Below are 20,292 nucleotides of genomic sequence, written 5' to 3' on the forward strand. Positions count from 1 at the left end.
TTGCCTTGGGCCCTAAGGAGGACTGAAGACTCAAGTTAGGACAGTTTCCAATAAAACAAAGGGTGGGGACTGAACATTAGAGCTCCAGAACTGCAATTTACTAGTGTCAAACCATAAGAAGAAAGTTGACAACTCAGAGTCTGGCACATAGCGCTTCTAAATGTTTGTTGAGTGAATGAGCAATCAAATGAATGAATAAACTGGAGAATGAATGTTATATGACATAAAATAAACAAATAGGCCTGTTTAGGATAGTCACCTTGTCTACTTGTAGTTTCCTATCTGGTTAGTTATTTACTAAAGTTGCAATTCACAATTAGTGATTGTCCAAATACCAAAATTTGTATTTTTAAGAGATTTGGAACAAATTGCGGTCATTCAGAAATTATTCACTGAGCACCAGTTTTGCCAGCATAAGCCTCAATACTAAGTATTTAATAATTTAAAATATAGTAAAGAAGCCATGCGTTAAAGATATTGGGACAATTGGGCACCAATTATATAACAATTGGTTGTCAATTATACAGTAGAATTCAGTGTTGCTGTTAGTGTTGGTGTCTTGTCCTCTAATAAATAATGATTAGAGGAGACAAGACTGCAACCCAATTATATACCACATAAAATTGGTTTTAATATGTTAAAGGATCTTTTTCTGAGAAGGTCAGAGTTTGGGATTTATGGAAAAGAGAGGGAGAGACAGATTTTCCAGCTGAAGAAAACAGTTTGAGTAAAAACACAGTGATGGTAATTTGCAAGGCTGGAAAGGTGGTGCTTTGAACGCTAGGATGAAAGGTGTAGGCAAGAAACCGACAATTTTACTATTATTGTAAAGAGCAACATCCTGAACGCAGCAAGGGAGAGAATCTGGAATCCGCCTGCCACAGGGATATTGCCACACACTCACTGCAATTTATCAGCCATAAATATAAATATGCCACTGGTAGTGACACCGTTGTTTTCTTCTCTGTCATTGATTTTCAAAGGTCAAGAGAGAAAAGAAAAAATCGGAAACACAAGAACGCGAAACAGCTGAAGGATATAAACATATTACACAGATAACCACTTGGGGGCGCGGGACTAAGTAGTTCCTCCTTTTATAAGGACGGGAAGGCGAAAAACGCGACGGCTCGTTGGTCTAGGGGTATGATTCTCGCTTAGGGTGCGAGAGGTCCCGGGTTCAAATCCCGGACGAGCCCTCTTTTTTTCTTCATGAATTAATCATTTCTAAAGAAATTAATTTTAGAATAGATCCATAAATGTAATAAATACATGTTGGTGGAAAATACAAAGTTGAGACTTTTTGAACTTAGAGCACACTTTACGTTCAAATACCATTAAAAGACGTAACATGAAAACGTAGAAAGTTTGCTAACCATGTAATACTTTGAAAACGCTTGTCCCCATTCCTGCCAGTTTCGGAGTCGAGCGCTTGTGTTAGGGACTGAGTTCCGATCTCGGTTGCCTACAGGTGCGGTTTAAACTTGCCCAGGCCCGCGCATGTCCGCACGCACAGCGACCGCTGGAGGAGGACAGCGCGCCCCATCAGCCTGGTCCCGCTAATCCACGGCGCCCCCTGCTCACGTTTGGAGTGTCCGAGGGGTGCCCAGGAGTCCGCACGAGGCGTGTCTCTTTTCCGAGTACGTGTGTTTTAAATGGTACAAGCATTTTCATACCTTGCCCTCAGACGTACAAAGACCACATATTTAACGAATTGATCTCAATCCTTTACTTCCTAAAACTACGACGATCAAGATTCGAGCTCATGGGACCGGAATAGTTTCATTTCAGCCTCTAAATGAGCCGTGTGAGAAAAAGAACCTGTTTCTTAAATTTTAGGCTTAGACAGAAAAAGCCTGGGCTCGTCCGGGATTTGAACCCGGGACCTCTCGCACCCGAAGCGAGAATCATACCCCTAGACCAACGAGCCGCTCTCGGCAAGACCCTTCCCAGCGCCTCTCTTCAGCCTTGCCTCGCCGCTGGCCGCACCGCCTGACCGTCCCCAGCCGGCGGCGACCCTTCTCTTACTCCCCAGGTCTCCGGCCGAAACCCTCCTCGCCACCCGAAGGAGCACCAGGAAGGGACGTGCACTTTGCCCAGCGGGGCCGGTGGTATCACCCAGCGCCCGGGCTCTGCGCCTCGGCCTGCGGCCGTCCGCACTTGATCCGGGAAGCCGCCTCCCCCGAGCCAGGATGGCCCCTGCAGCGCGGTGGCGGCCGGGCGCTGGAAGCCCGGGCTAAGAGGGCGCGGGCAGGGCCCCTCGGACACACTGGACGCCGCCGGGTGCCCGCCGCCCAGTGTCTCCACGCCGCCAGTTTCGCTCCTTGCGGGGAGCTCCCGCCGCTCTCCACTCAGACCATCCTCAGAGCACTTGGCTGTGTGCCGCGTGCCCCGTCCCCGTCCCCATCCCAGTCCCCTGTGCTGCAGCGGGACGACGCTCGCGGGTGCGCGGGGCGGGAAATAGCGCGGAGGAGCGGGCGAGAGTTGGCAAGGGATGTACCTTATCCCTGGGAGGGAGTGATGGGGCGAAGAACTGGCAAAGGAGAGAGTATTAACAGCTAACTTTTTTCGAACGTTCATTTTGAGATCCTGCACTCTTTTAGGCGTTTTACATACTGAACTCACTGCATATTTGTAACAATTTTCCCTTAGTTACTACTGTTATCCTCATTTTGCAGTGAGGTAATTCAGGCCACACGGCGGCGAGGAAGTGCAGGCGCAGGCACAGGAACTACCGAGGTCTTGGAAGGTGGGGTTAATAGCGAGGGCCGTGAAAGGAGCTGGGGAGGGAGGGGGCAGAGTTGGGTGCCTTGGTAGCTTGGAGGAGTGGACAAGGCTGTAGTAGTGGGCAGGACCTTCGCTCTGGCGCCACCCCACCTCCATCCCCTACTGTAATAGGGAAGAACAAATCTGACTCCATACCGGGTCTGTTTCTTTTACTTTAACCTTTGTATTCTATTGCTTTTGTTACAAGTTAATTACTAAAGGGCTGGTGCCTGTAGTTTAAAGTACACATGATGGCCCATCTCTGGGAACCCTGCCTCCCATGCCTGAAAGTTAAGCTAAAACACATTTGTTTAAGCTTACAGGAAACATCCTGACCAGGCCCACCTGTGAATGGCTGCAGGAAAGAAGAAAGGAACACATCCGTTCCAGAGTCTGGCCAGAACCAGGAAATGTTTGAAATAACTTCTCTCTCTCTCTTTTTTTAAACTTTACCTCTTACATGTTCTGGTATAATGTTATAAGTCATAATTCTAGTTATTACTTTAAAATGTACATCTCAGAAATAACTAAATTTCCTTGTCAATTGCATTATTATGAACTTTCATCAAATCTTTAACCATGGCCATTTTTAAGTCTTTTGTCATTTACAGACAGTTCTGGGTGTACTCTGAAGCTTTTGCAAATATGTTCCTATAAAAGTGTTTCATCTTCAAGGAATTCATGGAAAAGACTCTGACAAGTGCAGGTTTCTGGTAACTGACTATACTGCTGAACTGAATGAATAAGCATTTTCAGAACTCTAATGGAAAACTGATGAATTCATAAAAGTGCTAACAAAAGATCAAGATGAAAAAAAAATTAATTACATGGGACTGAGTGAACTGATGAGGACGATTATAATTTTTGTGACTTCCTGTTTGAATAATAATAAAAAAAATCCCACAAGGACTCAGAGGCAAAAAATATACAAATCAATTTTCACTGCAAAGTAAAGGAGCTGTTACAGTGGAGGATTACTGGACTGAGTGTCAGTATTATGACATAGTATGAGTGTGTTTCGTAATTGCAATCATTGTTGCTTTTGTTGTGGTCATCCATTTAAAAAACAAAACAAAACAAAACTTTACCTCCTCACTTCCCCCTCTTTGTTTTATAAAAGAAACAATCATCCAAACCTGGGCAAGATGATTCTTTGGGACACTATTCCACCATCTTTTCAGTCTGCTGGGTTTCCAAATAAAGTTGCTATTCCCTGCCCCAACAACTCTTCTCTTGATTTGTTGCCCTGTGGAGGAGTGAGCAGTACCAGCTTGGATTCCTTAACACGACCCCCGCCCCTTCTGCCGCATAGTTTGAGCCTATCCTAAGGCCCTTAACCCAGGTGGACCAGGAGTGCAGGGTCTTAAGCTAGCCTTGCCTGCTTTTGGCCTGCACTCCCCTCTCCCTCCCCAACACCCTTGAGTTGGTGGTTGGGTGGCAGAGGCTTCTCATTTCTGAAGCCCTCTTCCATCCTTAAGCTACCTTGAATTTGGGGGTCACTGGAATACTTTCCTTCGAACCCTGGTCAGACTGTTCTCTGAGGGTCCAGGTGGTGTTTCTGCCCTCTCACCCTTTGACTGAAAGCTCTCCATTTGCACCAGCTTCTCTGCTCATCCCCTGATCCCTTCCTTCCTCCTGATGCCAGTGGGCTCTGGGGGTGCCACTGAATATAGAAGGTCAGGACCAGAGCTCACACCCTTGGGGAGTGTGACAGGGGAAATACAAGTGAAAACACTTCAAAACAAAGAGTTAAAGCTGGAAAACCTTTCTATAACCCATTCTGGCCATGTAGAGAGATCCCAGAGCCGTGCTCCTCCCTGGAGTAGAAGGACATGTGTAGGGTGGGCTGCTCTAAGCCTTCCATTTGCTTTGATAGTATGTAAATTTTTTTAAAAATTAAATTTATTTATTTGGCTGCTTTGGGTCTTCGTTGCTGTGCGCGTTGTGGTGTGTGGGCTTCTCACTGTGGTGGCTTCTCTGTTGCGGAGCACAGGCTCAAGTCATGTGGGCTGCAATAGTTGTGGCTCACAGGCTTAAGTTGCTCCGCAACCGGGGCTCCAACCCGTGTCCCCCGAATCAGCAGGTGGATTCTTAACCGCTGCACCACCAGGGAAGTCTCAGTATGTAAACATTTTATTGACACCCTCTTCCTGTCTGAGATCACTTTTCTTCCTCCTGCTGAGCTAAGGTTTGAGAGCCCCATGTTGCTTTTAATCCACTCTTTTGTAGTTTGAGAATGGGCTCAGGAGGGTGAGGAAGGAGGAGTTCTCCTCAGGGGGAGTCCTGAGCAATCTAGGTTTTGCCCTCCCCTTTCAGACTGTGCCTTTTCGAGGGCTCCCTCTGCCCTGCCTGAGCTGTATCTCACTCACTCACCAAGGTGCCATGAAAGATGGCAAGACTGGAGACCTTTCCTACCTTTGCCAGTGTCCACTCTCAAGGTTTCTGTTGTTATTGTTTTCCAATTTCCCCATGCCTGTTTTCCCATCCCTTTAAGTTGCTTGTAATAATTTTATACTATTCCATCAAGACAATATAGCATAATTTTCTTTTTTCTGTCTTTTCTTTTCTCTTTTTTTTTTTTGGCTGCACCACATGTCTTGCAGGATCTTAGTTCCCCCCAGACCAGGGATCGAAACCAGTGCCCCCTGCAGTGGAAACACAGAGTCCTAACCACTGGACAGCCAGGGAATTCCCATAGCATAATTTTCTTAATAATTCTTCTACTGTATAATAAATAATTGGTGTCCAACATTTCGCTGATATAAATCTTGTTTGGCCCATTTGTGTATATACTTTCCCCACATATTACATGATTTCCTTAGGATTTACTCCCAGAGCTGGGATAACCGCTTTTGTGGCTCTCCATGTAATTCCATGCCAATGAGCAGGGCTTAGCTGGTTAGCAAGTAAGATGAAAACTGATGTGGAAGAAGAGGACCAGTGGCTGCCAGAGAACTTTAAAAGCCATGATTCAATCTTTTAATTTGATTTAAGGGATTTGGTGGCATTAAAGCCTTTGAGAATGGTGGTATGTTAAAAGTACTATTGAACATAACAATTTTGACTTGGGTTCAGATGCATGTGAGGGCGAAGATGAAATGAGAAGAAGAAGAGGTCCATTCGGAGATGATTAGAATAACTCTAGGATGATGTCATGGTTGATGCCTTGAAATTGTGAATGGCTTTTAAAAACACTTATGGTGAGGGATCTGTGACTATTTTGTCACTAATGTTTGCTCGCCACTGAATTCTGACACAGTTTGGGCTTAAGTGGTACAGACTTGGCTCTGACTTGGAATGATCAGCCCTTGGAAGTGAGAATACAATTTAATTGCGTGGGTCTGCCATTCAAAGGAAACTTCTGGCTAACTTGGCCCACAGGACTGGCCTCAGGACTGTGTGCTGCGTCTTACTTGCTGCCCGTGCAGTTAAGCACTAAATGGCCCGCAGGCCACCGCCGTTGTCATGCTGGTAGGTTTGCTTTGTTCACTGCAAGCCATGTCCTGACCCACACAGAAAGTGGGATCAGATTGAACATTTGTGCCTTTTCCAGACTCCAGTCCAATAGCCTATAATAGCTTCAGCTAGTTTTTACTGCAAACATTTCTTTGTGGTTTTCCTCCAGTGATCCTTTCTCAGAAGCTTATCTCATGCCTCCCTCTGGATTTTGCAATCCCTAAATAATTAGGAATGATATTTTGGAGTTGCCTCAGCCCTTTCATTTTTCATTCAAATGTTTTCACTTGTTTTAAGTTTTGAGAGTGCATGAGGTCATGAACGTGATAGGAATCTAAGATCTAGACTGTGAAAACAACTGCTTTCCACAACACCTTCGTTTCCACCAGGGGATATTATTACCCCTCTTTTATACAGATTTGGTCTTACTCTGGATGTTATTGGTTGAATAGAAGAAGACAAAAGTGTACAGTTTTCATGATCAAAATTGTGATTGTTTCGGAAGACATGCTCACGATGGTATGTTACAGAAGAGAAAAATACACAGTTACATACAGTGAGATCCCAGTTTTGGAACAACAACGAATTAAAAACAAAACATGTAATACATGCATTAAAAAAACTAGAGGAAAATCCATAAAATATTAACACTAGTTATCTCTTAGTAGTGGGGTTACGAATAATTTTTATTGACTTAAAATATTTTTTCTCCACACATGTTTAAAAATAAATGTGTATTGCTTTTATAATGAGAAAAAATAAAGGTAATGAATATTTTTAAATCACAGAGAAAACAGCGTTCCTAAAACTATGTGTTTCCTTTTGCTTGGTAGAATGAAAAGAGGCACAGAATTAGAGGCGATGCAAAGCAGGCCCTTTTGCCCTTTCCCATCCCGGCTGCTTGCAGAGCTCGTCAGGAAGGCTGCTACTGTTGCGCCTGAGGGGCCAGGTTCCGCCGTGACGGTGAGTGCCTGGCACCACCCAGCACCCAGAGGTCCCTTAGACAATCCAACAGTAGCGACTAGTGTTTGAGGTCCTATTATTTTCTTGGAGCAGAAGGAATATCTGCCCCTTGGTAATACCATCCTTTGAGTACCAACCATATAATCATTCTAGAATCTTGCTTCTGAATTTTGACTGAAGTGCAATTCAGTCCACTCATGATTTAAAACAGAAGCAGTTGATAAATGTAATAACTGGCATTACAGGTTTGCCTAAGTCATTTTTTTCACATTTTCATTTAAAACTACACCATCAAGGGTCAGGGTCATTACTGACAGGAGTGCCCAGCGGGGAATCCTAGACTGTTTCGACCTCTTCCTTCTACATCCTGTTTCCTTCATAGCATCTCCCTGGCTGTGCCTAGGCGTTGCAGGTCCCGTGGAGAGCCCAGAACTTTCCAGGAGGAGGAGGAGGAGAAATCTCTTTGTTCCAGTTTTGGAAGTGGGTGGCTTCCTTTGTGCTGTGAGGCATTGAACACATTCACCTCCTTTTCCTCTGCAAAGGATCAAAGAACCACAGTTTCCTGCCCCATTTGACCACAGTGGGGCCTCTCCCACAGCTCTCCTCGAATCTGAGGGCAGAACTGGAGTAATGGTTTTCTCAGCCTCCATAGCCACTCTGGTCAGGACATCACTGGGCTAAATGGGAGCCTGACTTACCCTAAGCAAGACTGGGAAGTCAGGAAAGTGTGTCAACTGCCCCTAGAGTTTCGTGTACTTTGCTCTTCTTTTTCAACCCCTTCTGGGAAGGCTTTCTAGAACCAACTCAACTCAAGATGTGATGACAGGACTTCCCTGGTGGCGCAGTGATTAAGAATTCGCTTGCCAATGCAGGGGACACGGGTTTGAGCCCTGGTCCGGGAAGATCCCACATGCTGTGGAGCAACTAAGCCCCCGTGCGCCACAACTATCGAGCCTGCGTGCCACAACTATTGAAGTCCGTGCACCTAGAGACAGTGCTCCGCACCAAGAGAAGCCACCGCAATGAGAAGCCTGCGCACCGCAACAAAGAGTAGCCCCCGCTCACCGCAACTAGAGAAAGCCCACGTGCAGCAACGAACACACAAAGCAGCCAAGAATAAAGACCTCCTTTTAAGTACCTCCCCTTAAGAAGAAGCCCATCATTCCTCTAACTTACCTCAAGAAGACAACAGACCATGGGGAAAAAAAAAAGATGTGATGACAGAGGAGGCCTAAAATATTACCTCTCTCAGGATACACGTTTTGACTGGGAAGAAGACTAGAGCCAGTGGAATCAGCTGCTAACATTTCAGGCATCTGGCATCAGTGAGGGAGTCTTTGGGCAGCGATAAATGTTGAAACTAATCCTATTCCAGCTCTGAAATCAGTTTAATCATTCATTACTTACCGAATGTTTATTGAGCACCGATAATACATGAGGCACTGGCACAATGAACTACACAGACAGACTTGACCCTCATGGAGCTCCAGGCTGGCTCTGGACACAGTGATACATTATTACATTTAAAATGAGACTGATTTTCTTTGGTGGCTTATGAAAACAAATTCCGTTTTATCTGAGTAGCCCTAGAATTTTGCTCAGAGCTCTATTGTTGTTGTTGTTTTTCCCACCCAGCATCATATCTTTTAGTAACAGCACTTTGATTTTACCTTGAGGCGCCCTGTTGCCCCATTCACAGTCCTTGCAGATGAGATAGAATTAACTCACCTAGCCCCTAACTGCAGGAGAGTGACGGAGGGCCGGCCAATCTGATCTCTGCATCTCCTTGGTCATAATGATTGGCTCAGCTATAGATATATGATCCCCACCAAGCCTATAGAAAACCTTTGCAGGATTTTTTCCCACAGTTACTGGGGAAAAATAAGCTCTTTCCATTGGGTTTGTGCCTGAGAATATGGCCAACACAGAGGAAAGCAGAGACCAATAACAGAGAAAGATTTCTGACATTGCTTAAGTGATTGTATTCAGGTCTGTCCATGGATTGTCAAAACATATTACTCAGTGTATAGAAGGAGGGAGGGACAGACAGACAGAGAAAGAGAGAGAGAGGGAGATTCATAGATATAGCTGTTTTGCATCAGCCTGTTTGAGTTGGGGTCCTTTCATTAGCAACTGAAGGTCCTCATTCATTCAACTGTATTAAAGTTTTACATTCCCAAGAGTACCGAATCAAAAGATGATGATGAGCTGGTTGTCTGTCCACTCCTTTATTCCCTTATCTGACATTTTATGGAGTGACTAGTCAGCTGGGTCACAGGCCAAAATTGGTCTGGCAAACAGGGTCCTGTTGAGGGTGACCTCAGTGAGGAGAGTGGAATTCTGAGGCCCCTGGGCTCCTCATGGCCATATCTGGTTACCCAGTTTCACATGCAGCCCCCTTTTCAATATTGGCCTATTTCTTCAAAGCATTCAAGTTTTCTTCTTGCTCCCTCTCTGGAGAAAGGAAGGACACAGTTTAATATTCAAGCTAGATTACAAAGGTAGTGGAAGAATGATTCTGATTCTTCTCTTCAGCCTTGTAGCTGTGAAGAATCAGTGTTTTCCTTCAAGCCTATTAAGGAATCCTGACGAAAGTCTTCCTGGCCTGGTGATGACTCTGTGCCACCTAAGACACACATGGATTTCTTTAATCCCCAGTGTGAAATCCCAGTCTCAACCATGGCGTTGCAACGCTGAATCATGGTCACTTTGAGAAAGGAGAGCATTAAACAGCCAGCTTGCAGCGCCCACAGGGAACGGGTCCTGCCTTCGCTTCATGAATTCCCCACCAAGAACCCCATCACTAATAACAATGCCTGCGGTGGGGCCTTTGTGTTCTCACAAAATAGATCAAATAATGTAACTAATAGGGAACTGGGGAGATTTTTGGACACCGTCACGCATGCTCCTTCAGTGTCACATTCTTATTTTTGATTGCTCCTTCTTCATCTGCTACTGTAAGGTATGGACCCTCCAGAAGAAAAATAGAGTTTTATTTTTACATCTACATCCCATCTGTCCCATTCCTTTTTCTAGTAAGAGAAGTGGCAGATTTCCCCCTTTCATTGCACAGTCATGCTCACATTCTCAAAACTCTTGCCCAGATATGTGCATGAGTATATAAACAACCCAAAGACATACATAAATAAATCCGTGTATTGTTTAGGGGGTATACATCTCTGTCAATAGACAGATAGATGATAGATTAGATAGATGATAGATATTATACAGATCTCAAAATAACTGACACACATATCTCCCAAACTCTGCTAAAATACAAAGCTTATTATGGTATCAGTCTTCACTAGATTATAAGGCTTAGAAGCTGCATTTGATTTAAAAATAGTTTTTGAAAAAATATATATCTCCAATATTAACACTATCCTGGAGTTAGAAAAACTGTAAATGGGGTGATAAACTGAGGTACCAGCAGTGAGATAAGGCCTTTTAGTCTCGGAAACTACTTTCTGAAGTCAGAGTAGAGTGTGGTCTAAGAGACCTCCAGAAAAAACGACTGCTCCAACTACCAAATCAGCATGTTGAGATACTGAAATACTCAAATCTGAATAAGGGCCAACCCTTAAGATTAAACATTTATTTGGATGAGCATCTTTCAGCAGGAGTGTGGGAAGAGGGGAGAGGATATGTCAAGGAAGGGGTCGTCAGGCCCCCTGTCCCCGGCGAAGCCGCATGCACTCTCCAAACAGACCGATAAAGCAAGAGCTACCCAGGAGGAACAGACAGAAGACCCACCCCACCCCTCCTGAGTCGGGGAGGAGAGCCTGGGTTTCCATTCAAGTCAGGGAAGCCAGGAAGGATGTTCTCATTATGTAGCTTGCACATCACGATGCTCAAACCACTTCCCAGGAGATGTCTAATCCATGCTCGAGGCTCCCCCTCTGGAAGCACAAATTTCATCCTCCCAGGATAAACCAGAGGGCAGGCATTGTCCAGGGGTCACCGCTCTGCTTTCAGGATGAGGAAATGCAGCACAGAGACATCCTGCCTCTCCAAAGGAGTTGCTGCCTGCCTCTGCCTGCTCTCCCCCTGGCAGAAGCAGGTGAGCTGAGCTGGTCGCCTCCCAGTGTATCACCAGCTAGAGAATTACCTGATGGAAAAGCTCCTGTTGCTGGAACAGACACATATTTTTTAATGTTTCAATAATTATCTCTTCTCGTCCAATGTTTTCAAAATTGGTTGGCCAGTCAAATTTGGACCAAGCTGAAAGGTTGTCTCAGGGTCTCCATACAATTTAAGGTCTTCTGTAACTTACAGGATTTATATTTCCAGTGATACTACTTTGTTTCTAGCTACTTGCAATGAGTTTTTACTTACACTTGAGAATCATGAAAACTTAAGAACAATAAAAAGGCTGTCACCTTACACAAACACAAGCCGAATAGGTATATCCCAGTCCAGTTCTGAGGTCAGCTATAGGGTTAGGTGGGTGTGGACAGTATATGGGCCCCATAGTTTGACCAGCATCCCTGGGGAGTTGTCACCACAGTAAATTGTTTTAAATGTTTTTTTGTTTTTTTTTTAAACCAAGTTCATCAAGTGACACAACTTTGATCAAGTTGATAAAAGTCTGCTGCCCTCAGATCCAATCTCTGTCTATGATGGTGCGGAGGTTGGGAAATTGCACCCTGTGTCCTCAGGCTGACTCCAGACCCTCAGCCCATCCTGCTCCTGCGATGGCTTCCTTTGCTGCCGCTACGATCATTTCTGCTACTTCAAGGACACGGCTCCAGCAGCTTCATCACTAGGCACAGTAAGATCTTCTTCACATTTTAGTGTCCTGGACAGGGGTATTATCCTGTGAGCAGAGGAGGAAGGAAGAAATTAGGAGGAAAGTAGGAAATCTGGACACTCAGCCTGTCTCCTTGGGGATGCTAGGTCGGGTAATAGTAGTAATAGTGATAATAATGCTATGTGCCTGACATAGTTTTTCACGTGCATCAACTCATTTATTCCTTATGAAAGCAATATGAGTTTGGTAGTTCTATTAGCTCTGTTTTATAGGTGGGGTAATTAAGGCACAGAGAGGTCAAGTGACTTCCCCTAGGTCACACAGCTAGTAAGTGGTGGAGTCAGGATTTAAACCCCGGGACCGGAGCTTGAGCCCTCAACGAGGACACTGCCTATTCCTTGATGCATGGCTTCCCATGTCCTCCTTGCCCTAGCTTCTTACTTCCTCACTCATTCCCATTAATTTCATCATCCTGAAACACTGCTCAAGAATCAAAGAGAAAGAAGAAAAGTACCTCATGAGCAGAAGTGCATACAGCTAACAACGGAATTTCAGGTTTCGGTTGAATGTAAGTGGAGAAACAAAGCGAGCAGCAGTTTGGTTTTGGAGATACGGAGCGTGAGGGACTGGTGGGCCTGTGGATGTGCGGTTGGGGCCGTGGTGAGAGCCCGGCTGGTGCTAAGCAGTCAGGAGGGGCCGGCAGGTAATGGTGAGGACCAGGTGTAGGAGTCACTGACAAAAGGAGATGAAGCCTGGGAGTGGGGGCCAAGGTCAAGGTGTGGTGACGCCCCCCTAAGAGGCAGAGGGGGGGCCAGGGCAGCCCAGCCAAACAGCGGTTAAAGGAAGGAGGTGGTTTTTAGGGCAGGTTGCCGGCATCAGCTGTTTCAGAGCGGTGAGGATGACAAGAACGGAGACATGACTGGTCTTTGGTGGCCGGGAGGGCATGTGTGGGCTTCAAAAGTCATTGATAAGAGCGAGATCACAAGGGGAGAAAGAGAGAACTGGGGGTGGAGTTGGGGGTAGAGAGCAGAGTCGAGACATTTTTCTTCAGGATTAGAGAGATCCAAACATGTTTGTAGGCAGAAAGGGGCGAACTAGTGAGGAGCTGGAAATACAGAAGAGTAACTGAATGGGAAAATCTTAGTCTAACCCTTCATTTAAAATGCACACACATGCTCCACAAATATCTTGTAGAAAAGTCCAGAAAATGGTAGACACAGCAGACAAGGGGGTTTGTCTTATCAAAGAGAAGGGGCCTCTCTTCAGATGTGCAGGAAGAAGAGACTCTTGGAGCGTATGAGCAAGTGGCAAACAGCCTGGTCTTCCCTTTAGGTAAACAGGAAGGAGGTGAGGTCATTTGCAGAGCAGGAGAGGAAGAGGTAGGGAGTGAGCTGGAAGAACGCAGATGAAAACAGGATGATAGAGAAGCAGTGAGAGGGTGTCCAGGCGGCACTGAGGTTGGATACGGTTCAGCTGGGTTGGTAAGACTTTATAAGAGATCCAGGCAGCATGGTTTCATGAATTCCACCAATGACACTCACAAGTCTTGGCAGAGAAGGTGGGTGTGAGAGTGACTTAGCTTTGGGGATTAATACAGAAAGATAGAGCAGGTCGATGGTGAGAGGGAGATTAAGGTGCAGAAGGACAGCTCATAAGTGACTGGCCACGGAGGGAGCCTGGGGGGCAGGGACATAGGATCTCAGTGGAGGGTAGTTCAGAGGCTAAGGGAGGGACTGAGGTAGAAACGCAAGCGGAGGAAGGCGGCAAAACTCTGACAACCTTAGTCCAACCCCCTGGTTTTGCAGAGGAAGAAACCCAGGCTCCAAGAAGGGACAGGAGTTGTCCAAGGTCACAGAGCTCGATGTTGACACGAAGGACACCAGCGCTACTCATCAGAATAAACTGCTTCACAAAGCACCTCTGCACATCTGCATAATTTATTTAATCTGGGAGGGGCACTGCTTCCAATCCTCTTTTGGTTTTTTCAAGCCTGGTCAAAGTTAGAACCAAAATGCCTCGGGCAGTGGTGCCAAAGGGTTCCCCAGTGAGGACAACTGTGAAGTGGGCCCCTTGCGTCACGGGCTTCCCCAGTACGCCATGCCTGTCCCAGGTCTTTCCTGGATCTCACAGAGGCAGCACACACCACTAAAGAGACGGCTTCCGGCCCCCCGATTTAATCCCCATCTTGGTCTTTGATTGGTAGAAGTAGATTGATCAGATAAACTACAACAAGAGGAATATGCTCAATGTCAGACTGTCAAGAGGAAGGGATAAATATATTTAGCAATTAAAAAAATACATCTTCGTCCAAAATAACTGCAGCTCAGTCCATCAAACCCAAATAGGACTGAAAATATGAACACTGAGTTGTATATGGTGATTATGCCTACTAAGGAGAGAGGCGCAAAGAGGGAGATGAGGGTAGAGATTCAAAATTCATTCTCATATATCACTTATATGCGAAATCTAAAATATGACACAAATGAACATATCTATGAAACAGAAACAAACTCACAGACCTAGAGAACAGACTTGTGGTTGCCAAGGGGAAGGGGGGTTGGGGGAGGGAAGGATTGGGAGTTTGGGATTAGTAGACGCAAACTATTATATATAGGACGGATAAACAACAAGGTCCTATTGTATAGCATAGGGAACTATACTCAATATCCTGTGATAAACCAAAATGGAAAAGAATATGACAAAGAATATATATACGTATAACTGAGTCACTTTGCTGTACAGCAGAAATTAACACATTGTAACAACTATACTTCAATAAAATTTTTCATTCTCCATACTTCTATGTGGCTAGAATCTTTAAAAGATTGTATTCAATGCACTATGGAATAAAAATTATCCTAGACAATTTTACCAGTAATTTTAGATATAGATCAGTTGGAAAATGACTCTAACATGTTACTACTTAAGTCATTAATTTATGAATTGATGTTAACTAGGTAAAATAGGAGAAAGTCTATGCTATGTCTGCCTGCTTCCATTTTAAAACCACAACAGGAATCTAGAGACCAGACCTTTTGTTCACCTTATCAAACTTTGCCAATTCCTCATGAAAAGTAAATAAACTGAAAAGCCCCAGTGAGTAGCAAATTATTATTAGTATGATTCAAGGGACAAACGGAAAGTTTGGAGGTACAATTTCTGGAAAAGACATATTTTCAACCAAGTCTTTTTGCCGTTTATTTGGCACCTCAAACACATACCCATCTTTATCCTTGTATATTAAAGAATTTAATATATTAAATCCTCAAGAATTTTTTCAAGAATTTTATAATATTCTTTAATTAAAATCTCCTTGGGAGTGGATGTGTGTTCATGTTTGTTGCAAACACACACACACACACACACACACTACAGCTAGTACAGTGTTCTGCACATAGTGAGGATCTGACATGTGCAATTAAATGAGAAATTATATGCTGTTAAGCTCTTGAAAAGAGGTAGCACCTTGCATTTAAGTAATGAAACAAAAAATGAAAATGGTGTCTTGAAAATTTAAAAATCCAAAATTTTTAAAGTTTTTTTTAATTTTTATACTTTTTTGGCCATGCTGCGTGGCTGTGTGATCTTAGTTCCCCGACCAGGGATGGGACCTGGGCCCACAGCGATGAAAGCTCCGAGTCCTAACCACTGGACCACCAGGGAACTCCCCCAATTTTTTAAAGTATTACTATATGAAAGAAAGCTTAATGAACATTCGAAAGCAACACATTTAGAACCTGAACACTATCAATTTGGAGTATAAAAATACAACCACAAAGAAGAAAGGCTGGAAGGATGTATACATGCCAGCCCTATGTGATTTGGGCACGGTCCTAAACAACAGCTCTCAGATGGCATTTTGGAAAGCTACAGGTTCTGAGTCTGTTCAACCAATTTTGTGCTTATAAATTACTTCACCAAGTCACTTCAAGGATCTAGATATTAACCACTGTAAAAAAATAAAACCAAACCAAAAAACGTCGCCACAGTTGGGGCACAGTATGGGCGAGAGTCAGGGAGAGCTGGGCAGGGCCCCCCCAGGCAGGGCCTCACAGAGGCTTTGGAATCTGTGTTTTGAGTGCTCTGGGACAAGGGGGAGCAGAGGTGCCATGGGTTGTGTCCTCCTCCAAAGATATGTCCAATCCTAACTCCCAGTACCAGTGGATATGACCTTATTTGGAAAGAGCATCATTGTAGATGTAATTAAGGATCTTAAGATGAGATCATTCTGGACTTAGGGTGGGTCCACATCCAATGACGGGTGTCCTTATAAGAGAAAGGAGAGGGAGATTTGAGACACACAGACACAGGGAAAGACCATGTGAAGATAGAGGCAAAGGTTGGAGTGATGAGTCTACAAACCAGGGAACACCGAGGATTGCCGACAACCACCAGAAGCTGGAAGAAACAAGAGAGGATTCCCAGGGTCGCCAGTAGCCACCAGAAGTTAGGGGACAGGCTGGAAGAGACTCTTCCTCAGAGCTTCCAGAGGGAGCCAATCCTGCCAACACCTTGATTTTGGAGTTCTGGCCTCCAGAACTGTGTGACAATGCATTTCTATTGTTTTCAAGCTGCCAATTTGTGGTAATTTGTTATGGCAGCCCTAAGAAACTAACACAGGACGTAAGTAATTTTAGCAATGAGTAAACACACACACACACACCCCTCTGGTTGCTGTACAGAGAATGGACTAAGTAGGCAGAGAAAGTGGAAGCAGGAAGTGACATAAGAGGCTAATGTCCTCAGAAGCTGACGGTGGCTTGTGTTAATGAATGAATGAACTAACATAAAGGGAAGGGGGAAACACTGGAGGGTGACGTTGTTGATAAGATTGTTAGGGGTGGCAGTAGGGGGCGGGACACAGAGCTTTTCTTGTGGAAACCAGCAAGGCTGGTCGTGCTCCTGAGGGCACAAGTAGGTGAGCGCAAGGTGGGCTTCCTGGGAGTGGTGGGAGGAGCCACATGACTAAGTGTGGGCCCAGCAGGAGGGCAGGGACTGAGGCAACCCCTCCTCATGCGCGCTAGGTGTCTAACACCTGTGCGTGGATGGATGGAACATAAAGCCTCCTTTAAAGCTTCCCTAGGAGAAGCCCTGCCCATTGCCGTGTTCTGCCTTCTTTACGGCGCCCCAAGGAGCTGCTGGTCTCAGGCACTATCACTGTGAGTTTTGTATGGAAAGGAGCACCCCCTTTTCGTCTCAGAACGCCCCACAGCAGCGAGCCCCGTCCAGGACGCTGCATCAGGAGGCCTTGGTGTGTGGGCCTCAGTCACATCCAGAAGGGCGCCAGAACCCCGAGGCAGCCAGAAGCAGAGAGCATGGGACATGCTTCCCTTTCTGGTCCTGTTGTCCCCTCCCCACCAGTGACAGCCCGTCTCAATCCAGTCCCTGTGTTACTGCACACCCAGCTGATTGGTGATGGATGTAAGGAACAGGGCATGGGACATAGGATGCGCTGGCCCTGCCCTGTCCGGGTCGGGGGGACAAGCCAGGCCACCTACCTCCGTCTTGGGGACCTCACTGCTGGCGTCCGGCTGGGCGTGGCCAGTGCCAGGGTCACAGCCTGGCTCGAGGATGGTCCCCTCATCATGTTTTTCCTTGCCAGCCCCCTGCTCAGGACTGTGGTCGCCCTCGCTTCCTCCAGGGGGGTTTTGGGGGGTCTCGTCCCCCACAGCTCCCTCCTCCAGCCCCTTTGTATCTCGGCTCCTTTGTCCGGGCTCCGCCTCTTCACCGGCCGCCCTCTCCTTCACCTCCGCAGGCTCTGGCGTCTGCTCCTCAGCCGGTTTCTCCTCCGTGGGGCTCCCACCCCCGTCCTCTGCCTCTGGGCTGGAGGCTCGGGCTGGACGCTGGCTGGCCCCCTCCTCGGAGCTCCCCACGGCCTTTTCGTGCTGCTGGGCTACCCTCAAGGCCCTGCCCTTCTCCTCCTGCTTCTCTGTCCTGCTGGGCGTCCTCCTCAGAGGAGGGGATCCTGGGGTCTTGCTCTTAGCTAGGAACACCTCGTCCCCATTCTCTTCCTTGGCACCATTCTCCTGGGAGGACTCCACGGCCCTGAGCTCCCCCAGGTCCGCACAGTCCTCCGACTGAGACCTTCGGAATCGCCTGGAGGGAGGGCGCCTTTTTATGGAGCCCCTTGTCCGCACCTGCAAGAAAGTGTTAAGGAAAATGATCTACACCTGCGAAAAAGGCCAAAGGGAGGGCGCATGTTCTTTCACTGTCAGTCTCACACGCACAGCTTCCCAAGCCCACCTGAGGATCATTTGATTTTCTAGGAGGATGTACCATTGCTTGCTATTTATTATAGGTTAGAGCCCTGTGGGGTTGCGGTATTCCATGGTAACCTGCAGATTTTTTTCGGTGTGTGTGAAGATGAAAATGCTGTCTATCCAGTAAAAAAGATAACCTAAGATTTTACTGGCCTGGAAAATAACAACCAGTTCAGTGTCTAACTTAGCAATTTTATTCTAACATTTGTCCTTTTTAATTGCCTAAAAATAAGCAGTTCTTTGAATGAGCTTTACCATCTTACAGGGTCCCTCCTAAATTAACTAGTTGAACAAAATCTCTCTCTATTTTGTATCAGAGTCATGTTTTAACATTCTGAAGATTCCACTTTGACAAAGGTGAACCCAACAGAAAAGAGGGTTGGGGGTCTGTGGGTGGCTGGTACTGTGACCTCATGGGTGTGGAGCTGGACAGCTGGTGATCAGCTTCCTCCCTTCCCCTCCTGCCCCACGCCCCCCGCAAAGCTGGCTAACCCCGGGAGAGCTGAGCAGCCAGAATCCTTTGCTTTCTCCAGGGAGGTCCAACTCTAGCAGAAGCCACACCTTAGAAACACCCAGCAGAGCTGCCTGAAAACCATTTTCTCTCTGGGAAGTGTGTGAATCTCAGAACCAGGCCTCACCTGGGTCCACTGGACTTTGTCAGAAGTTCAATGGGCGTGTTTATAGTGGGTGTCCTACTTTACTCAAGTGATGTGTCTTTACAAATTTATGTGCAAATTAAATCTTATTTTCTCACTGATTTGCATTTTGGTATTTGTCAATCCTAGCTGTCTCAGAAGTTTGGAATGAATACTTGTTTTTTTAAAATAAATTCATGTTATTATTTTATTTTTATTTATTTATTGTTTCTGGCTGCATTGGGTCTTCGTTGCTGCACGCGGGCTTTTCTCTCGTTGCGGCTAGTCGGGGCTACTCTTCGTTGCGGTTCGCGGGCTTCTCATTCTGGTGGCTTCTCTTGTTGCGGAGCACGGGCTCTAGGCGCACGGGCTTCAGTAGTTGTGGCACGTGGGCTCAGTAGTTGTGGCTCGTGGGCTCAGTAGTTGTGGCTCGTGGGATCTTGAGCGCAGGCTCAGTAGTTGTGGCACACAGGCTTAGTTGTTCTGCGGCATGTGGGATCTTCCCCGACCAGGGATCGAACCTGTGTCCCCTGCACTGGCAGGTAGATTCTCAACCACTGCACCATCAGGGAAGCCCTGAATACTTGGTTTTAAAAGGGCTTCCCAGGAACTTTCCTGAGACCACGGTGAGGCTAGCCCTGCAGGCTATCAAGGCCCCAGCCCTCATGGCCAGCAGGGTTCAGAAATAATCCTGCCTGCTCCCTTACTGCTGTCACAGACTAAAGCCCCCAGTACTATGACCAGGTGGCAGAGCCTCCCTCCCTGCCTCTACATCCCACTGACATCCTGTGAGAAGACAGGGCTCTCTCCTGGGTTCCTCTCTGCCGTCGGGGGTCTCTCCATTGCCCTGGGCTGAAGGATCTCCACTCTGTCCCAGCCAGCAGGCTCAAGCCTACCCCATCACCTCCTCACCACCACTTTGTTTCCTTGGGCCCTACCTGTTTCGACACATTTGACCTCTTTCCTAGATGGATCCTCTGGAAGGACCCGGAAGATCCTGCTCTCTCCATCCTTAATTCTAAGGTCACATTCATTTAACTTTTCCTGGCATCAGAGCCCTTTAACTCAGGGACTTCCCTGGTGGTCAAGTGGTTAAGACTCTGTGCTTCCACTGCAGGGGGTGCGGGTTCGACCCCTGGTCGGGAAAGTAAAATCCCACATGCCCGCGGTGCAACCAAAAAAAAGAATAAGAGCCCTTTAACTCTTAGCCACTGCCTGGCTCTGGTCCAAGTTTGCTGGGTACCTGCTTGGAGTGTATTGGACTGTATGTACCTCTGATTCTCTTGATTCTTACCTCCTTCTAGTAGGGCAGGGATCTGATGAAATCACACACAAAGTATTAGGGTAGCATCTACAGAAACAAGTGCTGCCATACATCTTTTTGCAAAGGGAACGATTTGGATATTCTTCAACTGGGGCAAGATGCAGTAAGAATGATTTGAGCCCATTCTGGGACACTTAGGGG

At 46.3% G+C, this 20,292-nt stretch overlaps 1 protein-coding gene across 3 annotated transcripts in view; it reads right to left on the reverse strand.

Annotated features, from left to right (window-relative positions):
• Positions 1–10,324: 10,324 nt before the first annotated feature.
• RCSD1 (RCSD domain containing 1) overlaps positions 10,325–20,292 on the reverse strand; it is a 66,148-nt gene continuing 56,180 nt past the window's right edge. For all 3 annotated transcript variants that reach the window (XM_082360955.1, XM_082360953.1, XM_082360954.1), the window contains 2 exons: positions 17,431–18,069; positions 10,325–11,998 (listed from right to left, as the gene is read on the reverse strand). In XM_082360955.1, the coding sequence (XP_082217081.1) occupies positions 11,966–11,998; positions 17,431–18,069 (672 nt within the window). In that variant the 3' untranslated portion in view covers positions 10,325–11,965. The remainder of the gene's footprint in view (positions 11,999–17,430; positions 18,070–20,292) is intronic.

Source organism: Balaenoptera borealis (assembly GCF_965194805.1).
Source record: "Balaenoptera borealis genome assembly, chromosome: 1".
NCBI classification, from domain to species: Eukaryota; Metazoa; Chordata; class Mammalia; order Artiodactyla; family Balaenopteridae; genus Balaenoptera; species Balaenoptera borealis.